At 40.4% G+C, this 19,503-nt stretch overlaps 1 protein-coding gene across 1 annotated transcript; it reads right to left on the bottom strand.

Annotated features, from left to right (window-relative positions):
* Window positions 1-3,644: 3,644 nt before the first annotated feature.
* Window positions 3,645-18,664, bottom strand: bmp4 (bone morphogenetic protein 4). Its single transcript, XM_033988416.2, has 4 exons — window positions 18,389-18,664; window positions 13,965-14,087; window positions 11,701-12,054; window positions 3,645-4,747 (listed from the first exon to the last, which is right to left on the bottom strand). Exons 3-4 carry the CDS (start codon window positions 12,047-12,049, stop codon window positions 3,903-3,905), a joined length of 1,194 nt encoding a protein of 397 aa, XP_033844307.1. The 5' UTR covers window positions 12,050-12,054; window positions 13,965-14,087; window positions 18,389-18,664; the 3' UTR covers window positions 3,645-3,902.
* Between the last annotated feature and the right edge of the window lie 839 nt (window positions 18,665-19,503).

Below are 19,503 nucleotides of genomic sequence, written 5' to 3'. Positions count from 1 at the left end.
CACATTGGCCCATATGCTATGTCAATGCAGTTTTCCAAGAAGTACTCAATTTTGTCACTTAAGTAAAAGTACAGATACTAGCGCAAAAAATACTCAAGTAACAGTATCACATGAAAGATCTGCTTGAGTAAAAGTGTTAAAGTACCTGTTTAAGTAAAAGTAAAAATATTTTGAGCAGATTTTGAGGTCTTATAAACCTTCAAATGTAGTGATTTTGTTCAACAGAAACAACTGAATCGATCATTTTTTCTGTTTTTATTTGTATATTCGTATTCGCTCACATCATGAACGTGTTAAAAATGAACCCTCAGACTTTTCAGTAGGTCTCAAACAATCATAAAAAAAATACTTTTACTTTTCAGTCCAGTTCAAGAGTGTAGTGGAGTAGAAAGTACAGATACTGCTCTCAAATGTAGTGAAATAAAGTAAAAAGTATCCACTGTAAAATGTACTTAACTAAAGTACTGGTACCTAAAATGTATATGTGTAGTATAGTACTTTCATACTTTTACTACTTTTACTTTGTTACGTTCTACGCCTGGTCATGAATGAGGTCCAATGGGTGCATTTTATACTGGTTTTGATGAATAAACATTAAAAGATGGTTTAAGTCTAAGTTTAGCGAAAAGTAGGGCCAACTTTGTTCGGTTGTCGTAGCTGCTAGCACATTCACCATAGCGACCATGAAAAAATATTTGTACTTTTCAAGCTCTGTTGTGATATTTTGGTTAAAACTGAAAAAAACTAAACTTGACTGGACTTTATTATCTTTATGACAATACAATGACACTAATATAAAAATTGTGTCTTCTGTCCTAAATTAATTAAAATAAAGACTACCCAATTGTTTTTAGATGTAGAATACTTCAGTTCCTGACGTTGTTTTAATATTTATTATGCCTCAAAACATCTCCACTGTCTTATCTTTAAATATGTATTAATTTTAGCGTGACTCTGCAAAAACATTATAAAGATACAATTGGACAGGAAGTAGTGACACTAACAGGAAGTAGTGACACTAACAGGAAGTAGCAGTGCTGGTGTGCACAGAGTTAAAATCCACACTCAATAGTTCTATATGAGATAGTCATGATTTCAGTACATAAGATTTTTTAGGTATTTTCAGTGTTGATGACATAGGTAGAGGGATTCTGTTTTAAAACTCAGCTCTACTTCCTGTTTTCTATCATTTCTTCCCATTTTTTCCCACAAACTGCCACATGCACTTGAATGTAAAACTATTATAACTATTGACCGGAGGTACTATCCCATGAAATGAATTCATAATTAAAAAAAACATGATAACCCGTCACATGCACTTTAAATATCAGAAGAACCAGGGCCTCCACTTGAGACAAAAGCCCAGGGAGCGCTGTCCTCCCGTCGGATCAAACGCTCCGGTGATGTGGGGCGACTGGCAGCTTGTAAATAAGTCAAGTCAGGGCCCATTGTGAGACTGGAGACAGGCAGGAGACAAAGGGGACAGCAGACACGGCGTCTCAGCTTTGATTCCTGGGAGGACGTAGACTTCGAGGTGGGGGGAGGAGGTAAGTGGGGGTGTACCAGACCAGGGGGACAGGCCAGAGACATGCCCCCGAAGTGCAGGGGACCAAGTGGGGACGGGGGAGAACAATAGGCCCCCTCCCTCCCTCCACGACCAGGCGAGTGTCTAAGCACCTCAGGATAGACTAATTGACATAAAAGTGAAATGGGATGACAATGGAGCCTTGAGGGATCTCTAACAGCCGTGTCAACGCAAACAGGTCTTGACAAAAAGGTACAAGGTGCTAGCTACACCGTAAAAAGAAACATCTAGATGAGTTAAAGGACTAGATTTTTTTCCCCCCATGTATTTGAGCAAAAGCTGCTTGTATTTATTGTCCGGTTATCAGGAAGTGCAATGCATGCTGATTGTTGTTAGCTTTAGCATCATGGCAAAACTCAGCCCTTTGTGAAATGAACTTATAAACTCACTGAGGGGAATAATTAGGATGATCGGAATGCATAAGGTAAGTGAGGAATAACTTCAGACAACTGTGAACCACAAAAAATAAACTAGTTCTGTTTTTTAAGGCAGTAAAAATCAGAGAATGCTCCTTAAAAATGTGTCTTTGACTAGTTAATTGAAGTTAATTTGTACTCCAGATAAATGTGGTCTTTTAGATATGGATAAAATGCATTGAAAGCAGTAAGTTGTATTACTACTGAATAGTGGTGGATGAACTACTCAATTTTGTTACTTAGGCTAAATAAAAGTACAGATACAGAGGTAAAAAAGTTAGTCAAGTAAAGGTAGCACAGGAAAAAAATCTACTTTAAGTAAAAGTACCTGTTTACAAATGTACCTTAAGAGTAAAAAGTAAAAGTATTTCACAGAAGTGTTGATAATTTGTTAAAGTGTAAATGTAACGATACTAATTAAAAAATGAAACATATTTTGGTCAGCAGTGACAATATGAATCAATTTGTTTGCTCAAAACCAAAGCTTGAACTCGAAAATCGTAGTCACGATGTTGCTACAAAAAAATAAAAATAACCCCTCAAATTACATGAAAAGTACTTTTTACTTTTCAGTCCAATTCAAAAATGTAGTGGAGTAGAAAGTAGATACTGCTCTCGAATGTAGTAAAGTAAAAGTAAAAAGTGTCCACTGTAAAATGGACAAAGTACAGATACCTTAAATTTCGACTTAAGTACAGTACTTTACTACTTGTACTTCATTACCTTCCACCACTGCTACTGAACTACTGATATCTAGATATGTCAAGTCATGTGTGTATCCCCAACTCTAAATATATGTTTTATGTTTACCTCTTTGGTTGTATTTATGAAGTGTGATTTTCAGACCAAGTTGTACTGCAGATGATGATGATGATGTGATTATGTGAGTTTAACTTTAACCTTAAATGCATAATTATAACTAACTCTTATCAACACACATTTTGTAACTATAAAAAATACATTTTAAAGTCATTTTTAATATATGACAGTAACTAAACCTTGGTCCATATCTGGCAACCCCTGAGACAGCCAAATTTAATAAAGTGGATTTTTTTCCAGTGTCACCTTTGGTTTGAAGATTCTGATCGTCGATCTTACTGAAATTACATTCTTTTCCTATAGGGTTTTTAAGTGATGATGTCACTTCCAGGTCCAACCAGGATTTCTAGCTTTGTTTTTGTTCCAAGAGACAATTACCTTTCAAAATGAATGTTTAACCACAAACTGTATCAAATATGTAACTAATAATTTGGATTACCTGTGTGTATATCTGATTAACTGCAGGTCACCACTAATGCTAGCTTAGCCTAACCTAGCATCTCAGCTTCCCTTGTACACTTTCTGTCAGTTATATCCATAGATCCATGTTTATAACCTTGTTAGCTTTAAACAACTTCTATCTTTTTATTATGAGATGTGTTGGTGCTAAAAGTTGAACTTGTAAACATTGTTTTCAATCAGCGGATGGACCCGGAAGTGACATCACACTTAACAACTCTGTAGTATTTCCTTGCATCAGAGTATGTCAACAATGCTTTCTTGTTAAATCCTAACATTCGGTCAATAAATATTACCAATAAATCCATTTTTAGTAGGTTTTTACTATTTTCTCCATAAAAAACGTATACAATCTAATGTACATTATGACAAGTTGTACAGCTTTTATGTTTAAAATAAGGACTCAATTTATTTTTAATATGTAGATATAAATATATATATTTTGTCAAAATATATGATCATATTGTCAAAAGAAACAAACAAAAGTGAGACAAACATACACCTCAACATTAACGTTATAAATAAGGGTCCGAGTGAGCGTTTTGGGGGAGGGCGGGTGGAGTGTCTGGTATAGCTTCTGTCCGTGAGGTACATAGTCCTCCTCAGGCCAACAGTGTCCTGGACTAGCGGCAGCCACAACCCTCCACTACCATCTCCTGGTAGTTCTTGAGCACCACCTTGTCATGCTCATCCAGGTAGAGCATGGAGATGGCACTCAGCTCTGTGGGCACGCAGCACGCCTTGGGAATGTTGTTGTTGACCGAGTTGACCAGCGTCTGCACTATGGCGTGATTGGTGGAGTTCAGGTGGTCGGCCAGGGGGAATGGACACTCCCCGTGGCAGTAATACGCCTGGTACCCGGGAGGCGCCACTATCCAGTCATTCCACCCTACGTCACTAAAGTCCACGTAGAGCGCGTGTCGCCGGCAGTTACGGTTCCGCTTCCTCCCCCTCTGCTTCGGGCTACGTTTCGCCCGCCTGGTCAACGGGTGGCCCTTTCCATCGTGCCCGAAGGTGACCAGCAGGGGACGTAGCTGCTCCCAGTCCTCGCCCGGCTCTTGGTGGAGGGAGCGGCTGATTCGGACGTGCTTGCCCTGGTGTCGCGGGGTCTGGTTAAGGTGCAGGACCTCGACCGTGAGCCCATAGTTGGGGTGGCGTTCCCGGGTCCAACGCAACACTGCCGGGCTGACGTCGAAGCTCTCCCACCGCGAGGCATTGTGGCGGACCACGCGGGTGTCCAGGAGCTGGGTGATGAGGGGCTTGCCCGGCTGGGGGGGCTTGATGACCTCGTGGATGTTGATGCGGTGCAGGCCCGGTTCCTCCGATAGGGCGTCCCGGATCTGGTGGCGGTAAAGCCGGAGCTCCGCAGACGTTAGAAGCTCGTCATCCGGGATGCTGCTCAGGTTGAACAGGAAGCGGAGCGGCGTGGGTCTGCGGTCATGTACGCCCTCCACCCTCTCCATGTGCTCTGTGGAGAACAAGAGAGAGATTTTGAGAATTTTGTTGATGGGAAACTTGAAGAGGGGGTATTTTACTTCTATGGGATATTAATGGCTAACTCATAACATATTTAGATCACCATGTTACCTTTTATTGTTTTGAAAATGGTAAATTCACCAAAAACAACATATTAACATGTTTTATAAGTTGAGTCAAAAGTCACTCTCCCTTCAGACAGCTATCACATTACAATTGGCCTGTGTTCTGCTAATGAAACTACTGCACATTGCATCAGATTTTTAAAACTGTAGTGTATTGTTTTGTATCACGCTTTTGTATATTTATATAGAACTGTCACGTGTGAGTATGGATGATGTAGGCTTGTGGGCGGACCACTGGATACATCTTACAGCTAACCATAATGAGGGTTCGAACAGGGCCCGGGAAAGATCACTAAATTACTCAAACATGCATCGATGACATATAAAACCACTTCAGGCATGTTTTGATGAGGGAGCAATGTCATAACATGGTAGAAAGCTTCAACAAGTTGATTTTTCATAATACCCTTCTTTAAAGACTTATTGTTGGCCTCATTTCATAACTGCCCAAGTAATTTTTGGATCTCACTCTTCTCTCCAGCCCTTGCTGCTTCTGTAAAAGTGATTGGCTCAGACGTTGGCCAATCAGAAAGACTTTTACAGCCAAAAATCCCACATAGACAGATTTTTTTTTATTTCCTCTAAAACCTTGAAAAATGACTGTTATGCCATGAGGGTAGAAGTACTTTGACATTAGTTTGGTTTGGTTTAGTCCTGGTTTAGTCCTGGTTTAGTCCTGGTTTAGTCCTGGTTTAGTCCTTGTTCAGATCTTTTTCTCAGACTATAATGGGCCATAGCTCTTGTTTCACACGAGCTTATCAGGGTTGAATAATTGAATCTTGACTCCTATCTAGATTGGGTCGATATTTGCAGTTCATAGCACATCAGCTAACAGCCTTAAATCTCCAACAGAGGCCGATATTTAGTTTGATCCTTAGAGGGTACTGTGTAAAATGTGACTGTACTGTTCTCTTATCCAGTTCGTAGTAAAACAAGGCCGTGGATGAGTTAAATAAATAAACAGAAATTAAACAAAAACATTTCGTCAGACCTTATGGACCATCCATCGCTTTCTCTGGATTCTAAACAACCAGCATCACGTACAAAAAAAACCCAACATATCGGTCGATCTCTACTCTCCATCATTCCTCACGTCCCCTCTCACCTCTGCCCTCTCCGACCCCGTTTCTCTCCCTCTCCCTGTGCACAGACATGCGTTGTTGGGGAGGAGGGTAGGTGATTAACGTACCACAGCTACAGTAAAAACAGGCTAGCTCCGCACATTTCAGCCAAGATCACCATTGTTGGGAGAAAGGAATGTTGTGTCTACTCTTTTCCTGCTCATTCCGGGCCCTGTTATTTCACACCCAGGCCGTAATCTCCGCCAGGTGCTTCGTATTATTAAAACCTTCTGTGTTCCTGATTAGCTAGACGCGCTTTGCTAGCTTAAGACGTTTATCATTTTCATCATGCATAATCATTAAGGAGTCCAGTGGTACAATGTCCAAGGGAACACTGTGGGAGTTTCGGAGAAGTGGGATAAGACTTTGGCGAATGTGCTCTATTAGACAAACTGATGTGGAAATTTCTTATTACCATAATTTGCGCAAAATGAACACCAATTTTTTTTTATCTGATTGGTATTGGTACAGTCCTAGTTTAGACCTGGTTTAGACCTGTAGTCCTAGTTTTTAGTCCTAGCTTAAGGATGCATTCACACTCCTGGTTTGGGATTAGTTTGAGTCCTAATGTATATTTGGTTTGGTCCCCTTCCAGTCTTGGTTTAGTCCAGGTCTAGTCCAGATTTAGCCCCTATTTAATATGGTGATAGTGCAAATGTGAACGCAGCCTTAGTCCCTGTTTTTGGTCTACTAATAATTTGTTTAACCTATTCCCATTAACCTGAACAAGCCCTAACCCTAAAGATTTATGCCAAGGGACTTCCTGGTAAAATTAAGGTAAAATAAATACATAAATTAGCGAAATGTTCTCTGCACTTTTGAACATGAAAAGCTCTGTATCCAATTCTTTCTCATGTATTCTCAGGAACAGCTCTTGAGGTCAAAATAAGTCTGCCGTGCATTGTTAGCATGCTAGTCGCCGGCCTGGTCTCTGAAAGTTGTGAAAAGCTTTTATAAACACATTTCGGTGAATAATTACGATGTACACGGTAAGTGCGGAATATCTTTGGACCACAGCAAACGGTTTAAAATCAACTAGTTTTGTTTTAAAGCAGTAAAAATCTGGTGCAGTGCCTTTTAGAAATGTCTCATCTTTACTACATGTAAAAGAAAATACACCAAGGGGTCAGATGTGATAAGTCACATGATGCTGTGTGGTCAATTCTCAGAAGTTTACTTAAAAATTTAGAAAAACTACGCCCTCGCTCTTATCCGTCTTACACTTGTCAAGCCGTGCGCTTAGACTCCTAATCCGCCAAAGGGAGGAGAAATGAATGAATAACACAGCTATCACCTGAAACAATAATGTTTTCTTAATGATATAGCTGTCCATATGTCGCGGGGTGCACGGAGGGTTGTGTTTGGGATAAATCAGTCAACTGGATCACACTGGCTACAATGGGGCCCAGATGAAAGCGAGCACTTGTACTTAAAAGTCCTCACAGTGTGTTATTAACATAGTTGGAGGGGGAGAAGCACCGGGAGACAGCAGGAGAAATACATTGCATCACAGCGCTCGTCGGCCATGTTTGTTCAGAGTTAGTGGCCCAGACTAGTTACAACAGTTAAGGTAATGTAGGAGTCCACTTTGAAACCAACAGTAATGCAAAAATCTTACAAATCAACCCACGGAATTATTTCAAGGTTTTATATTACACAAAATTGACTCATGTGAGCTTTAAGCCGTGTTATAATGTTGTTACCTCCTCAAAAACATAACTGGAGTTGTGTTTGTGTGAGTAACCCAGACTGTTTACATCTCCAAAGCTCAAAATGCTCCGTTCCACCTTGTGATGTCATGTAATGATACTTTTCAAGTTAACAGCTACATTTTAGCTTTAGTTCAGTAGAGATCGGCAATTCCAGGGCTGAAAGCATCCAGATAATTTGAGTGAAGATGTATGTAGTTTAAAAACACAGTGGAGCACTTCCTGTGTTGCCGCATGACATCACAAGGTGGAACAGAGTGGATTTACTTTGAGAGAAGATCTCAGCCTAAATATGCAGGATTTATCTGTTAAAAGTGCGAATAGAACAAAACACAACTCCAGATATGTTTGTGATGAGGAAACAACATTATAACATAGATCAGAAAACAGCGTAATATGGGCCCTTTAAAGGCACATTATGTAACTTTCTGGATATAGAAAGTTATAACCATACTTTGGAACATTTTCCGTGGAGACTGATAGGTTTTATATCATACTGTGGAAGATTACAGCCAAAGGAACAACATTTCCATAGAAACATAAAAGCTGCATAAGGCTAGTGAGGTTTGTGGAGATGCAAGCCCACTCAGTCAGGACACATGTTTTCCAGTTCAGTTCAGTTTCAGTCTAAGTACAATACAAACAAAATGAAAAAATAAATTCTTTCATTTTAGTCTGTTTTAAGCTAAAAAAAAAAAAAAAAAAAAAAAAAAAAAGTGACATATTGTGGCTTTATATTACTGTAAATTTGTTTTACCATAAACGTCTATCTTACCACAATAAAAAACATTATAATAGTGCTTTTGTGGTTTATAGGTATCCTCTAAAGTAAATTAATTTGGTTTATTTACAAAGTATGTCAAGTGTATTTTAAAAAATCTAATTCTTCTTTGTAGGTTTGGAAGTCAATATTTAGTAGGTTGTTGTATTTATTGTCATGTGACGTGATGTTACTTGTTCAAATTGGCTAACGCTGTCAATTGTTTCATATGTAAGTGGGTGTATTAAGGCTGAATCATCCTATCTCCACTCCTCCCCCGTGGGACCAAAATGTTCACTAGGCCTGGTCATAGCTTTTAACATACAATTTTCTCCTGCAAGTCCATTCTAGTCCTAAAAACAACAGACAAATTAAAGGCACACTGCTTAACTTTTCTGGTAGAGTGTCCACTACTTGCTTGTTTGGCTAGAGATGTTATTGTTTTACATGGAAAGTTCCACCGTATGGCATTTAACTTCTCCATGGAGACAAGCACCTCTGACGCCAGTACGTGATTCTAAAGGCATTTTTGAGCAATAAAAACACCTGTAGTTGAACAATGCAAGATAATTACGTTTAATGCCACACTTTGGAACAAGGCAATAGATAGGGCCCTTTTAAAGTAATAAAGGGGTATGTTAACAATACTTTGGAACATTCTCCATGGAGATAGATGTTTTATGCCATATTGTGGAATATTATAGTCAAAGGAACAACATTTCCAAAGAAACAAGCAGGAAGAGGCCGATTAAAAGTCAGGTTTGTGGAGATGCAAGTCCGCTCACAGTAAAGACGTTAGATGTTTTTTGGTACAATAAAATATCTAAGTCTATTTTCTTGACAAAAAAGTTACATACTATGGCTTTAAGTTGTTACCATGGACACATTTGTATAGCAGTTTAGCTCATACATTCTCTACCCAGCCCAAAGCACCAAATTGATTCTCTCTGCACAAAATTCCCTTGAGACTTTGCCTTCGCCTGTTTTTCCACGTCCTGAGAGACAGCGTCATCCCACATTGTTGGAAGGCGGGTTTTATTTAGACGGGAGCGCAGAGTAGAATTAAAGATAATTGCACGTTCGCGATAGCCCTTCGAAATGAGCCTTCCATGCAAACACACAAAGCAAGACACAAGAAAGAGCTCGCCCAAGCCTAGACACTTGGGTGGGGTCCCGGTTGCAAGCCATAATCTAGAGGTATGCCGTTTAGCTCCAGCTGCGAAGCGTCCACACATTCTGGAAAGCTTGTCCTGCAGATTTTTTTCCTCTGCATTCGCTGACCACATCCTCCATGGTTTGGGTGAGGAGGGCGGGGCGGCTTTAAAATCGTGTTTCAAGGGATGTAGGAAATGCGTTTAGCAGTCCTCACCCAATGCAAATGCAAGACGCCGCTTTTCCACAGGCCAGATGGCGGACTGCTGGCTGCTGGCTCGCGCGCAGGGAAGCAGGGGGAGATTCGGAGTTTATGAAAACACTGGGAATGATGCAACCCAATGAGGCACTTTTCACCAAAGGCCGGTTGGAAGAGACGCCGGCGATGACAGAGCGGCCATTTAAACGCGAGACAAAATAAGCCACTGCCTTTCACACAGCCATCAAGATATACTCTGAAATAGAAGCACTAGTTTGTCCCGTTTTAAAATCTAATTTCAATCTGGTTTTTATCTGAGGCGATTCTAAAGTTTTCCCATGGGTTTGTGAAAGGGTACTTTTGAATTCAGTGGGTGCTGAACTACTACTACTGCTACTACTACTACTACTACTACCCCGGTTTTAAACTCAAAGTTGAGTCTAGTTTTTATCTAAGGTGATTCTAAACTCTTTCAGTGGGTTTGTGAAAGTTGTATTTGTATTTGTGTTCCTTTTGAATTTAGTGGGTGTAGAACTACTACTACTGCTTCTACTACTACTACTACTACTATCCCGGTTTTAAAATCAAATTCAAATCCTTTTCCATGGGTTTGTGAAAGTTGTATGGTTACTTTTGAAATCAGTGAGTGTAGAACTACTATTACTACTACTATTGTTACTACTACTACTACTACTACTACTACTACTACTACTATCTATTATACTACTGTCCTGGTTTTAAAATCAAATTTGATTCTAGTCTTTATCTAAGGCGATTCTAAACTTTCCATAGGTTTGTGAAATTTGTAAATTTACATTTGAACTCAGTGTGTGTTGAAATACTACTACTACTGCTAAATCGTCCCTAATAGTTTTGCTGCATGTTAACGTTCCAATCTGGCTAGTGGAATAAACTGTTACACAATTGAGAAAGTTTATTTTTAGCCTCGTTGATCGGGTAACCATGTGTGCAACAACTTGATTTTCAAGGCTGGTTCTTTTAAAAGTTGAGTCAGTGTTATACTTGTGTTACATAAAGTCTATCAGACAAAATACATAGGTGTACTGTATTGCAACGCATTTGTATTTCCTAATACTATATATTGACAAATGTGCAGGGAATTTTGGGGAATAAAGATATTAGCATGTAGTAAGTATATCAGTTCTAGTTTACACTTGTTTAGATCCCGTAGTACTGCTGTAGTCCAGCATGGCTCTGTTTACACCTGGTTTAGTTTCTGTTTAGTCTTGGTAACCACATGGTGGTGCAGCTTTAGATTGGCTTTAGTCATGGTTAAATCCTGACCTTTACTGTAAAGAAAAACATTTTGGAGATCCAGACTATAGTGACTTCTATATTGATACTTTGCAGCTGATGTCATCAACATTTCCTGGGGGTGTGAAGCTTACAGGAGGCACTGCAGTGTCTGAAGCTCTGTTACACAAGTTAGACTTTAATCTGAGCTTTATTTTAACATGATTTGATCAGAACAAAATAACTTAGCTGGAACTACATGGAACTATAACAGGTGAGCTGATTTGTGCATTTAAACAAGTCCTTCTCAAATAGCATTACAGTCATAAGCTAGCTAACATTAGCCAACAGTTTTTCAGTTTGTCACTGTCACTTTTTTGTTCAAAATCAAACACCTAAAAACAGGATCATGAACGGTCATAATGATCACAGACTAAAATGTGTTGTTTTTGTCTTGAGTTTTCAGACTTGCTCATGTGTGTATTGTGTCACCATGGTAACTACGGAGTATTCTGCCATAAGCATGCATGTAGAACCCCCCCCCCCCCCCCCACACACTGCAAAGTATCAATATGTACTCTAATGTACTTGCAAGAAACACTGTATTATCTACCCCACTGCTTACCCTCATGGTGGAAGCCCCTCACGGTATTGGCCCGGCTGGCTGACCGCTCCGGGTACTGGAAGGCGGCCGCGTCCTCCTCGGCCTCTCCGGACTGCAGCCTGTACAGGTCCAGCATGTACTGGGGCACGGTAAGGGCACGGCTGGGGCGGGGCCGTCTGCGGAGGCCAAACATCTGGAGCAGTGTGGCCTCGAAGTCCCGTAGCAGGTCATTGCTCTGAGGGTCCCCACCAGCGCGAACGCCCGGAACCTTCTTCTTCCCTTCCTCAGGTATCAGATTAGCATGGTTGCTCTCTCCCAGCAGGACTTGGCATATTAAAATGACCATCAGCATTCGATTACCAGGAATCATGATGTCTCTAGGAAGAAGGCAAACAAGCGATTAACACCATATTGGATACGGAGAGGAACGGTGAAATTTGGAACAAGTTGTGTCAATGCGGTTGGTCAATATTAGCAAGTAGATGGAAATTTAGACTAAAAACATGAGTTTTGTTTAGGCTAGCCTGTTCACCATGCTAAAATAACGAAAATGTTGAACAAATTTGATTATTATTTTTTGACAGAAATGGAGAAGGCAAACAAGTGATTAGCACCAGATTTGATGCATTTCAAAATAAAGTGTAAAGCTGTGGGTGGAGTTGCGTCAGCGTGGTTGGTCAATATTGGCTCGCCTGTAAACCACAGTTAAAACGATTACAATGTTGAACAATTTTGATATTTGGGCAAAAAAGGGATTAACACCAGATGTGATACAGTTTAAAGATTTGCCAAATTTTGGTTGGAGTTGCGTCAATGGGTTGGTCAATATCGGCAAGTGGCTGGACATTTAGCGTAACCCTAGTTTTGTTTTTGTTTTTTAGACTAGCCTGTAAACACTGTATACCATGGTTAAAAAAACTCAAATGATTTTAATTTGAAATGAATCTGATAAACAACACCGGATTTCACAAACCTCAAAGGATTCTGCGTTGCGTCAATGTGTGTAGTCAATATTGGCAAGTAGCAAGAAATGTAAACTAACTCTCACTTTATTTAGGCTAGCCTGTGCACCGCGGTTTAAACAACTAAAATTATTTTTTGACAGAAACGGAGATTTGATACAGAAGGGTGTGCCAAATTTTGAGTGGAGTTGCGTCAATGTGGTTGGTCAATATTGGCAAGTAGCTGGAAATCTAGCCTAACCCTAGTTTTGTTTAGGCTAGGCCATGGGCAAAACAACTTAAATGCTGAACAAATTTGGCAGTTATTTTTTTAGAGCAATATCTTAAAAAAGTTTGAAAGAAATTGAAAAGTGGCCAGATCTACTGTGCAATGTTTAACTCATTGATGAACCTGTAGTAAATTGAGGTAAACTTGAGTTGTCATTTTAGTTTTTATTGTGATATTTTGTGATATGTTTTTTAATCTGGTTTACCCTTGAATTTTGTCATTTTGGCAGCTTTTAATTAACAAAAGGCCATGGCATTTGATGAAGGTTTCAACCGGCTACCATTTATATTATTACATAATAATCATGCTAACTTTAACAAAATATGGAAAGCACTTATTAGGAACACTATTAACATTAAACTGGCCTAAGATATTTTCACTGAAGGTTTTCGCCAATAAACTACTACTTCAAAATGTACAGATACATTAACATATCTAAGCTTGAAGTGTTGTTTACCACACAGTCAGATAGCACAATCAGATAGAGCTACTGTTTAACTATGGGCACATCCTTCAGGGAAGAACACTACTTCAACAAAGATTTGGGGAATTTTAAGTCAATTCCTTCGTCCCTCCCCCTCTTGGAGCAAAAATTCATCTTGATAAAACCTCCCAAATCCAAGACTATGTTCACACTTGTCCTAGTTTGATCTCAGTTTGGTCAAGATGTGGATTTGGTTTAGTCTTGTGTCAGTCCTGGGTTAGTTCTGGTCTAGTCCTGGTCTAGTACTGGTTTAGTCCAGGTTGAGTTCTGGGTTTTGTCCCAATTTTGGTGAGGTGAAGTGTGAAAGTGGCGTCATTTGGTGTGACACTACTGCTTAAATTGTAGCTCTTAGTAACATTTGCAGCTTTTTCCACATTTTCAAACTATTATAAGTTTTAGTTTGCTACTTTTCATTTACGTTGCATTTTTGTACTTCCAACGTAGCCCATTCATATCAGTCTGTTTTCAGTAAGTACAACTTCTCACTGTGCAGTATGTCTACATATTATAAGCCCAGCAGGAACACTTCATCACATGTGGAATTCTCAAATGCCACGGTGCGTTCACTTACCGACAGAAAATAAAGCATGGGAAAACTGTCCATGTTTGTTGGGAGCGGGCTATGGACACGTTCTTCCAGGAAATGTTAGCTGGTGCTGGGCGGCTGCTGGGGACCGGTGGAGTGACCCTGTTCCTGCAAAGAAAACACAGAAAAACAGTGGTTAACGTTAGCATTAGCGTGGAGGTTAGCACGGGGGAGCAAAGTGGAGGGGCAGGAGTGTGTCTTTAAGCCTTATCATTTTGGCTCTGGGCTTAAGCTAGCTATTTACTGTAACTGGAATGTTAGGAGGTATGTAGAACAACATGAACTGTAGACCTCCAACGCCTTGGTCTTATCTTAGTTAAAAAATAAATAAAAATTATATATATATATATATATATATATATATATATATATATATATATATATATATATATATATATATATATATATATATATATATATTATTAAACAAAATAAAAAATAAAACTATCTGAAATTATATGGACATCAATAGAGCCATGTCACATTTAAGATATTCATATTCACACATATTCACTTTTTTTTTTTTTTTTTTATAAATTGGCTTTTATACCCATATTTAAAGAACCATCCATTAGTCTTAAAGCAATTGGGGTTTTTTTATGATCAGGAATCCGTTAAGCAGTAGTAGACTATTAGCATCTTTAGTTTAGAGATGAAAACAAAATTATAAAGTTAAACTGTTTGGTGATGATGCAACATGCTTTTGTTAGCTGTAGGATACTAACCCCCACCACTACTACGGCCACTTGAGAGATCACAGGTTGTAGTGACGCTGATGAGGTGACCAGTACTTTTGGCCTCCCTCTATATATATATATATATATATATATATATATATATATATATATATATATATATATATATATATATATATATATATATATATATATTTGTAAAACCATAACTATTTAAAAAATAAAATCCGAATAAACAAAAAATATTTCTATGCGAGCAGAAAATTTGTATCATTAAAATTAGCACAATTCTAGCAGTTTTAAAAAGCATATTTTGTTGTGAGAATGCTAAACAGGCTACATGGGCGTACATGGTTTTACATTAACAGACAGCTTGCCCAGTTGTTTTTGGACTCCGCCACTATTTCTTTTACGGAACATAACTCTAATCCAATTGCACTTTTGGCTACGCGGACTAGCTGTGTCGTGTGCTCCTATGATGCAACTATTTGGTCATCATTTGGAATTGGTTCCACTGGCTAGTACCCAGCATTGCAAGTACCAGAACGTTTAAGCTAGGCTACACTTCTCAATATTAGCTCCTACTGGACAAACGAGAATCTGAATTATTAAAACAACTTGACCTCGCTATAACCTTTAGCATTTCGACTAGCCCCATAAGCTAACCGCTACCTCTGCTGCGTGAGTGCCACTATCCGTGAGAACGCCGGTGGTAGAAAAGAGGAGGGTTTCCGAACATGATCGGCCCCATTACCCCTGGGCCGAGGCGGGGGCAGGAGGGGCAGGTTGGTGGGGTGTTGGAGCGAGTAGGCTATGTGCACATCTTTGACAACAAACGCTCATTGTAAAGCTCCCGGGCCTCTCCCATGATTACAGGGATACATAGTGGCTTAAAAACACACTGGCCATACAAATCGGGTAACTGTAGCCAAATAATAAGATGCATCGCTTTGAAATAGTAGCAGGTGGGTAGTAATCCTTGGTGCTAAACAATGCTAACATGCAACAGTGCTTTGTAAAGTAGATTAAAATGTTGTCAATGCATGAAGCCTTTTGCAAATGACGTACAGATAGATAGGATGACATGGGAGACGATTATGTGATAATTTTGCAAAACCTTATGGACGTTTTTAACAAATATCTACCATTTTTATCGTTTGAAATTTACAAATAATGTTGTTGTTCCGTCAATAAACTCAGAAAATAAGATAAATTGGAATAATTGCAACCCGACCCCGGATAAGCGGAAGAAAATAGATGGATGGAAAATTTGGAACGATCATGAAAATTGGAAGATGAGTTACATTTAGGGCTGGCCTGGAACAAACAAAAAAAAAGGTTATTAGTTTTTTTAAAGTGATTATTTTCATGTGATATTGTACCTAGTGAGCTAATATAAACAAGCTGTTTCAAGGTGTCCATTTTGCAGAGATGTTTGCCTCAAAGTGAATGTAGTGAGGTTTTTCAAGCTGCTGTGGAAGCTAGCCAAGGCACGCAGCCAAAAAGTTGCTCTTATCATCTCTCGCGGACATAATCAACCTGTTGAATGTGTAGCAAGTCAAGCTAAGCCAGATTTGACAACAGAGCTACCGGCCTTCTTTCACGGGTACTTTGAAAACATGCTAGCTAGCCAAACTTCACTTTGCTATCTCCCTTTTGCATTTGTAGGAAGGGTGGGTCTGAAATCCTTCCATCTTAACATCAGAGAAAATGCAATGCAGGCTGCAATTACCAAATCGACCAAACCAGACCAAAGCAAAGCCGTCTGTCCTTGGCCTTTCAACTGACCACAGATAGTAACGCGCACGGATCTCCTTTAAAGTGGAGGAATTTTGACAGCGATGGAGGGAGGAGGACCATGCTAGTCTGCTTTTATCCCTGTGCACTTTGAATGGGTAGAGTTTATCCAGGCGTTTGATGTCAGTGAGTAGGTTAGCTAGAGGATTTCGTATTAGCTGTTTTGCTAATTGGTTAAAACAACTAGCCTGTATGTTAGATAAAACTGGCTATTTGTCTTTCCTTTCCATACGTATGCTATAGCAAATCAAAAATGAATGATGTTTTGAAATTTTAAGAATACGATTTCAAATTACACGATGCCTCAAGGACGTCTCCCTGGGGAGGTGTTCCGGGCATGTCCCACCGAGAGGAGGCCCCGGGGAAGACCCAGAACACGCTGGAGGGACTATGTCTTTCGGCTGGGCTGGGGACACCTTGGGGTCCCACCGAGCTGGAGGACGTGTCTGGGGTGAGGGAAGTCTGGGAGTTCCTGCTTAGACTGCTTAGACTGCTGACCCTGCGATCCAGCCCCGGATAAGTGGAAGAAAATGGATGGATTTCAAATTTCATTTTTAAAAGGCTACATTTGCTTTGGTTATGTACCCAACTTTTAACTTCTTATGCTAGCATCACTGCCATCATTCTTGGAAACTGTTATGTTGCACGGAATGAAGTAACGACCCATACCATTTTTGCAAATATATGTGAATGTGCCACCATGTGCTAAAGCTAAAGTATGGAATAAAGTAAGTTGCATCAGCACTTAGGGATATAAAAAAATATCTGTGCCAACTATGATTCACTTTCCAAGATGCACTGACATAGCACTTGGATCCTTGCAAGGCCCAACCACGGCTTATCTATCTGCTGCACACGGCCGTTTGAGAGGAACACACTCGTTAGGGGAAGAGAAGAAGTGTCCAGAGATTTGGCGTGTTTGTGATCAGTGCGCACGGGGAGCAGAGCGCAGTGTCCGCCGAACATTCGCAGTCTATGAGATCACCTTGGAGTAGGCTATGGCTTGGTTTGCTGCACTAACACAACTTCCAGACCAGATATCTGACTTCCAAAGAGATAGTGGTTGCTTTTTTTCCAAAACCTATTGCAACAGGCGTTCAAGCTGGTTTGGTTTTACGCATGAGAATTGCAGTACAAATAAGCTACAAAATCTTGAACTGATGCAAAAATAAACACAATATAAAACTTCTACAGCCAAAGCATGAAGTATATCGAGTATTTTAGAGTCCTCTCTCTCCTCTCCAGTCTAAAACAACTCCAACATTAGCCAACACGTCCTCTCGCCAAAAAACCCAGAAGCCCTGACTGCAAACTACTAAAACTTCCTAGAAACTCCGAGCTCCGTTGCACTCGTTGTCATTACGCACGACTTGAACCGACCCGTTTCTCACGCTCCTCCGCACTTTAGCCAGACCTGCTTTGCGTAAATAATGATTAACCGCCACCACCACAAGCACATGATGTCATAAATATTTCAGGATTAGAAAAAAATTGTGTTAAGTGTCAGATGCAGCCGCGCGAGCTTTGGGGACGGGGTGAAGGGGGGCGCGCGCAGGTGTCTAAACCAGGCCAAGCTTCGGTTAAACTCGGTCAAAGTTTACGGAAAGGCATTTGATCAATATTTATGTTTGTTCTATGGAGATGTGAGCGCGTGTTTTTTGGGGGGATGATTTGGCAACGCTTGGATAATGAAACTACCAACACCAACCAGTCTGATGAAATAAACAACCGACAACATGGGCATATTTAGATTTCACTTTCACAACAAGCTGCAAACTTACAGCGTTTAACAACTCCAGGGAAGCCAAGAACACACATGAACGAGCAACGCCAACTTCCACCATCCTCCTGGCTATAACCGCTCAGTGAGAGTGACAGAAACCGCCAGAAGAAGAAGCCCTCAGCGGGGGATCTTACCATCAGTAATGGTCCAGGTGTCCTCAAATCCAAAAAGAAAGAATATGACCGGAGAAGGAGCGCTCCTCTCCCCAAAGCCTGGCAAAAACCGCGACGCCTCTCAATAATCCGTTACAATTCGGACCCAGAAATACACCAGCTGTACGTGCGCACCTTTATTGCGCAGTTCAAGTGGAATTGCGCAGTTTAGAAGTCTTCGCCTCGAGGTTTTCAGTCCAGTTTGAAAAGCGGGAGGAGAGAGAAGCGAAGAGGAGCGCGCAGGGCAGGACACGCAGACTTTTTCCAAATGATCCAGCATCTATGGTCCCTTGCAGTTTTTATGTGTCCGCCCAATTTTTGCCCTCCCTGCCTCCTCGGCCCTCCCAGACCCCCCCTCCCTCTGCCTCTCTCCCTCCTTCCCTCTCTCCCTGTCCCTCGTGCGGCTCAAACACCTTGGATAACCCCCCTCCCCTGCGCCAAACTATTTTCTCTCCCATTATGCGAAACTTTGGGGGATTGACTGTGTAGTAATTAGTTACATTTACTCGAATAACTTTTTTAAAACTACATTAATTCTGTAGATTTAATATTAGTTGTATGACAGTATGAGTAATAATCTACAGTAACGGTACTTTATTCTTTAGGACATGCTTTGACAACTCGAAGTACATTGGGCTGTGGTTTTGAGGATGAGAATAATCAGTATTTACGCGCGTTCTGTCATTTATATGTGTGTTTTGGACAGTGAATTGGATAATTAGTCTGGAAATGTATTGGAATTTGGTCTTTCACTGCTTTACCGACTAAAAAAATCGCAGTCCACCAAACGTGACTTTATTAAACTACTACACCACTTGCGTAAAGGGTCACTACTCCTACCTCTACGTACAAATTTGACCCTCTGCTGTGAATACGAGGCGGCGTGTCGGACCGGGGATGCGTCAATAGCGCGTATCTGCATTTGAATGGTTGCTCCAGACGCGGTGCCATCACGGGCCCCTCATTAAAGCACATAGCGCTTACCTGGCGTGAAAAAACAAACCCAGACGCGCCTAATAATGCGCAATTCAGGTGTAAAGGGCGCGCATTTGCATCGCGGACTGAGAGGCGCATTAGAGGCGCATGCATATGGAGAC

Source organism: Periophthalmus magnuspinnatus, chromosome 22 (genome assembly GCF_009829125.3).
Source record: "Periophthalmus magnuspinnatus isolate fPerMag1 chromosome 22, fPerMag1.2.pri, whole genome shotgun sequence".
In the NCBI taxonomy this organism is placed as follows: domain Eukaryota; kingdom Metazoa; phylum Chordata; class Actinopteri; order Gobiiformes; family Gobiidae; genus Periophthalmus; species Periophthalmus magnuspinnatus.
Note: the sequence above shows the minus strand (reverse complement) of the source record. Positions and strands in the feature narration are given on the sequence as shown.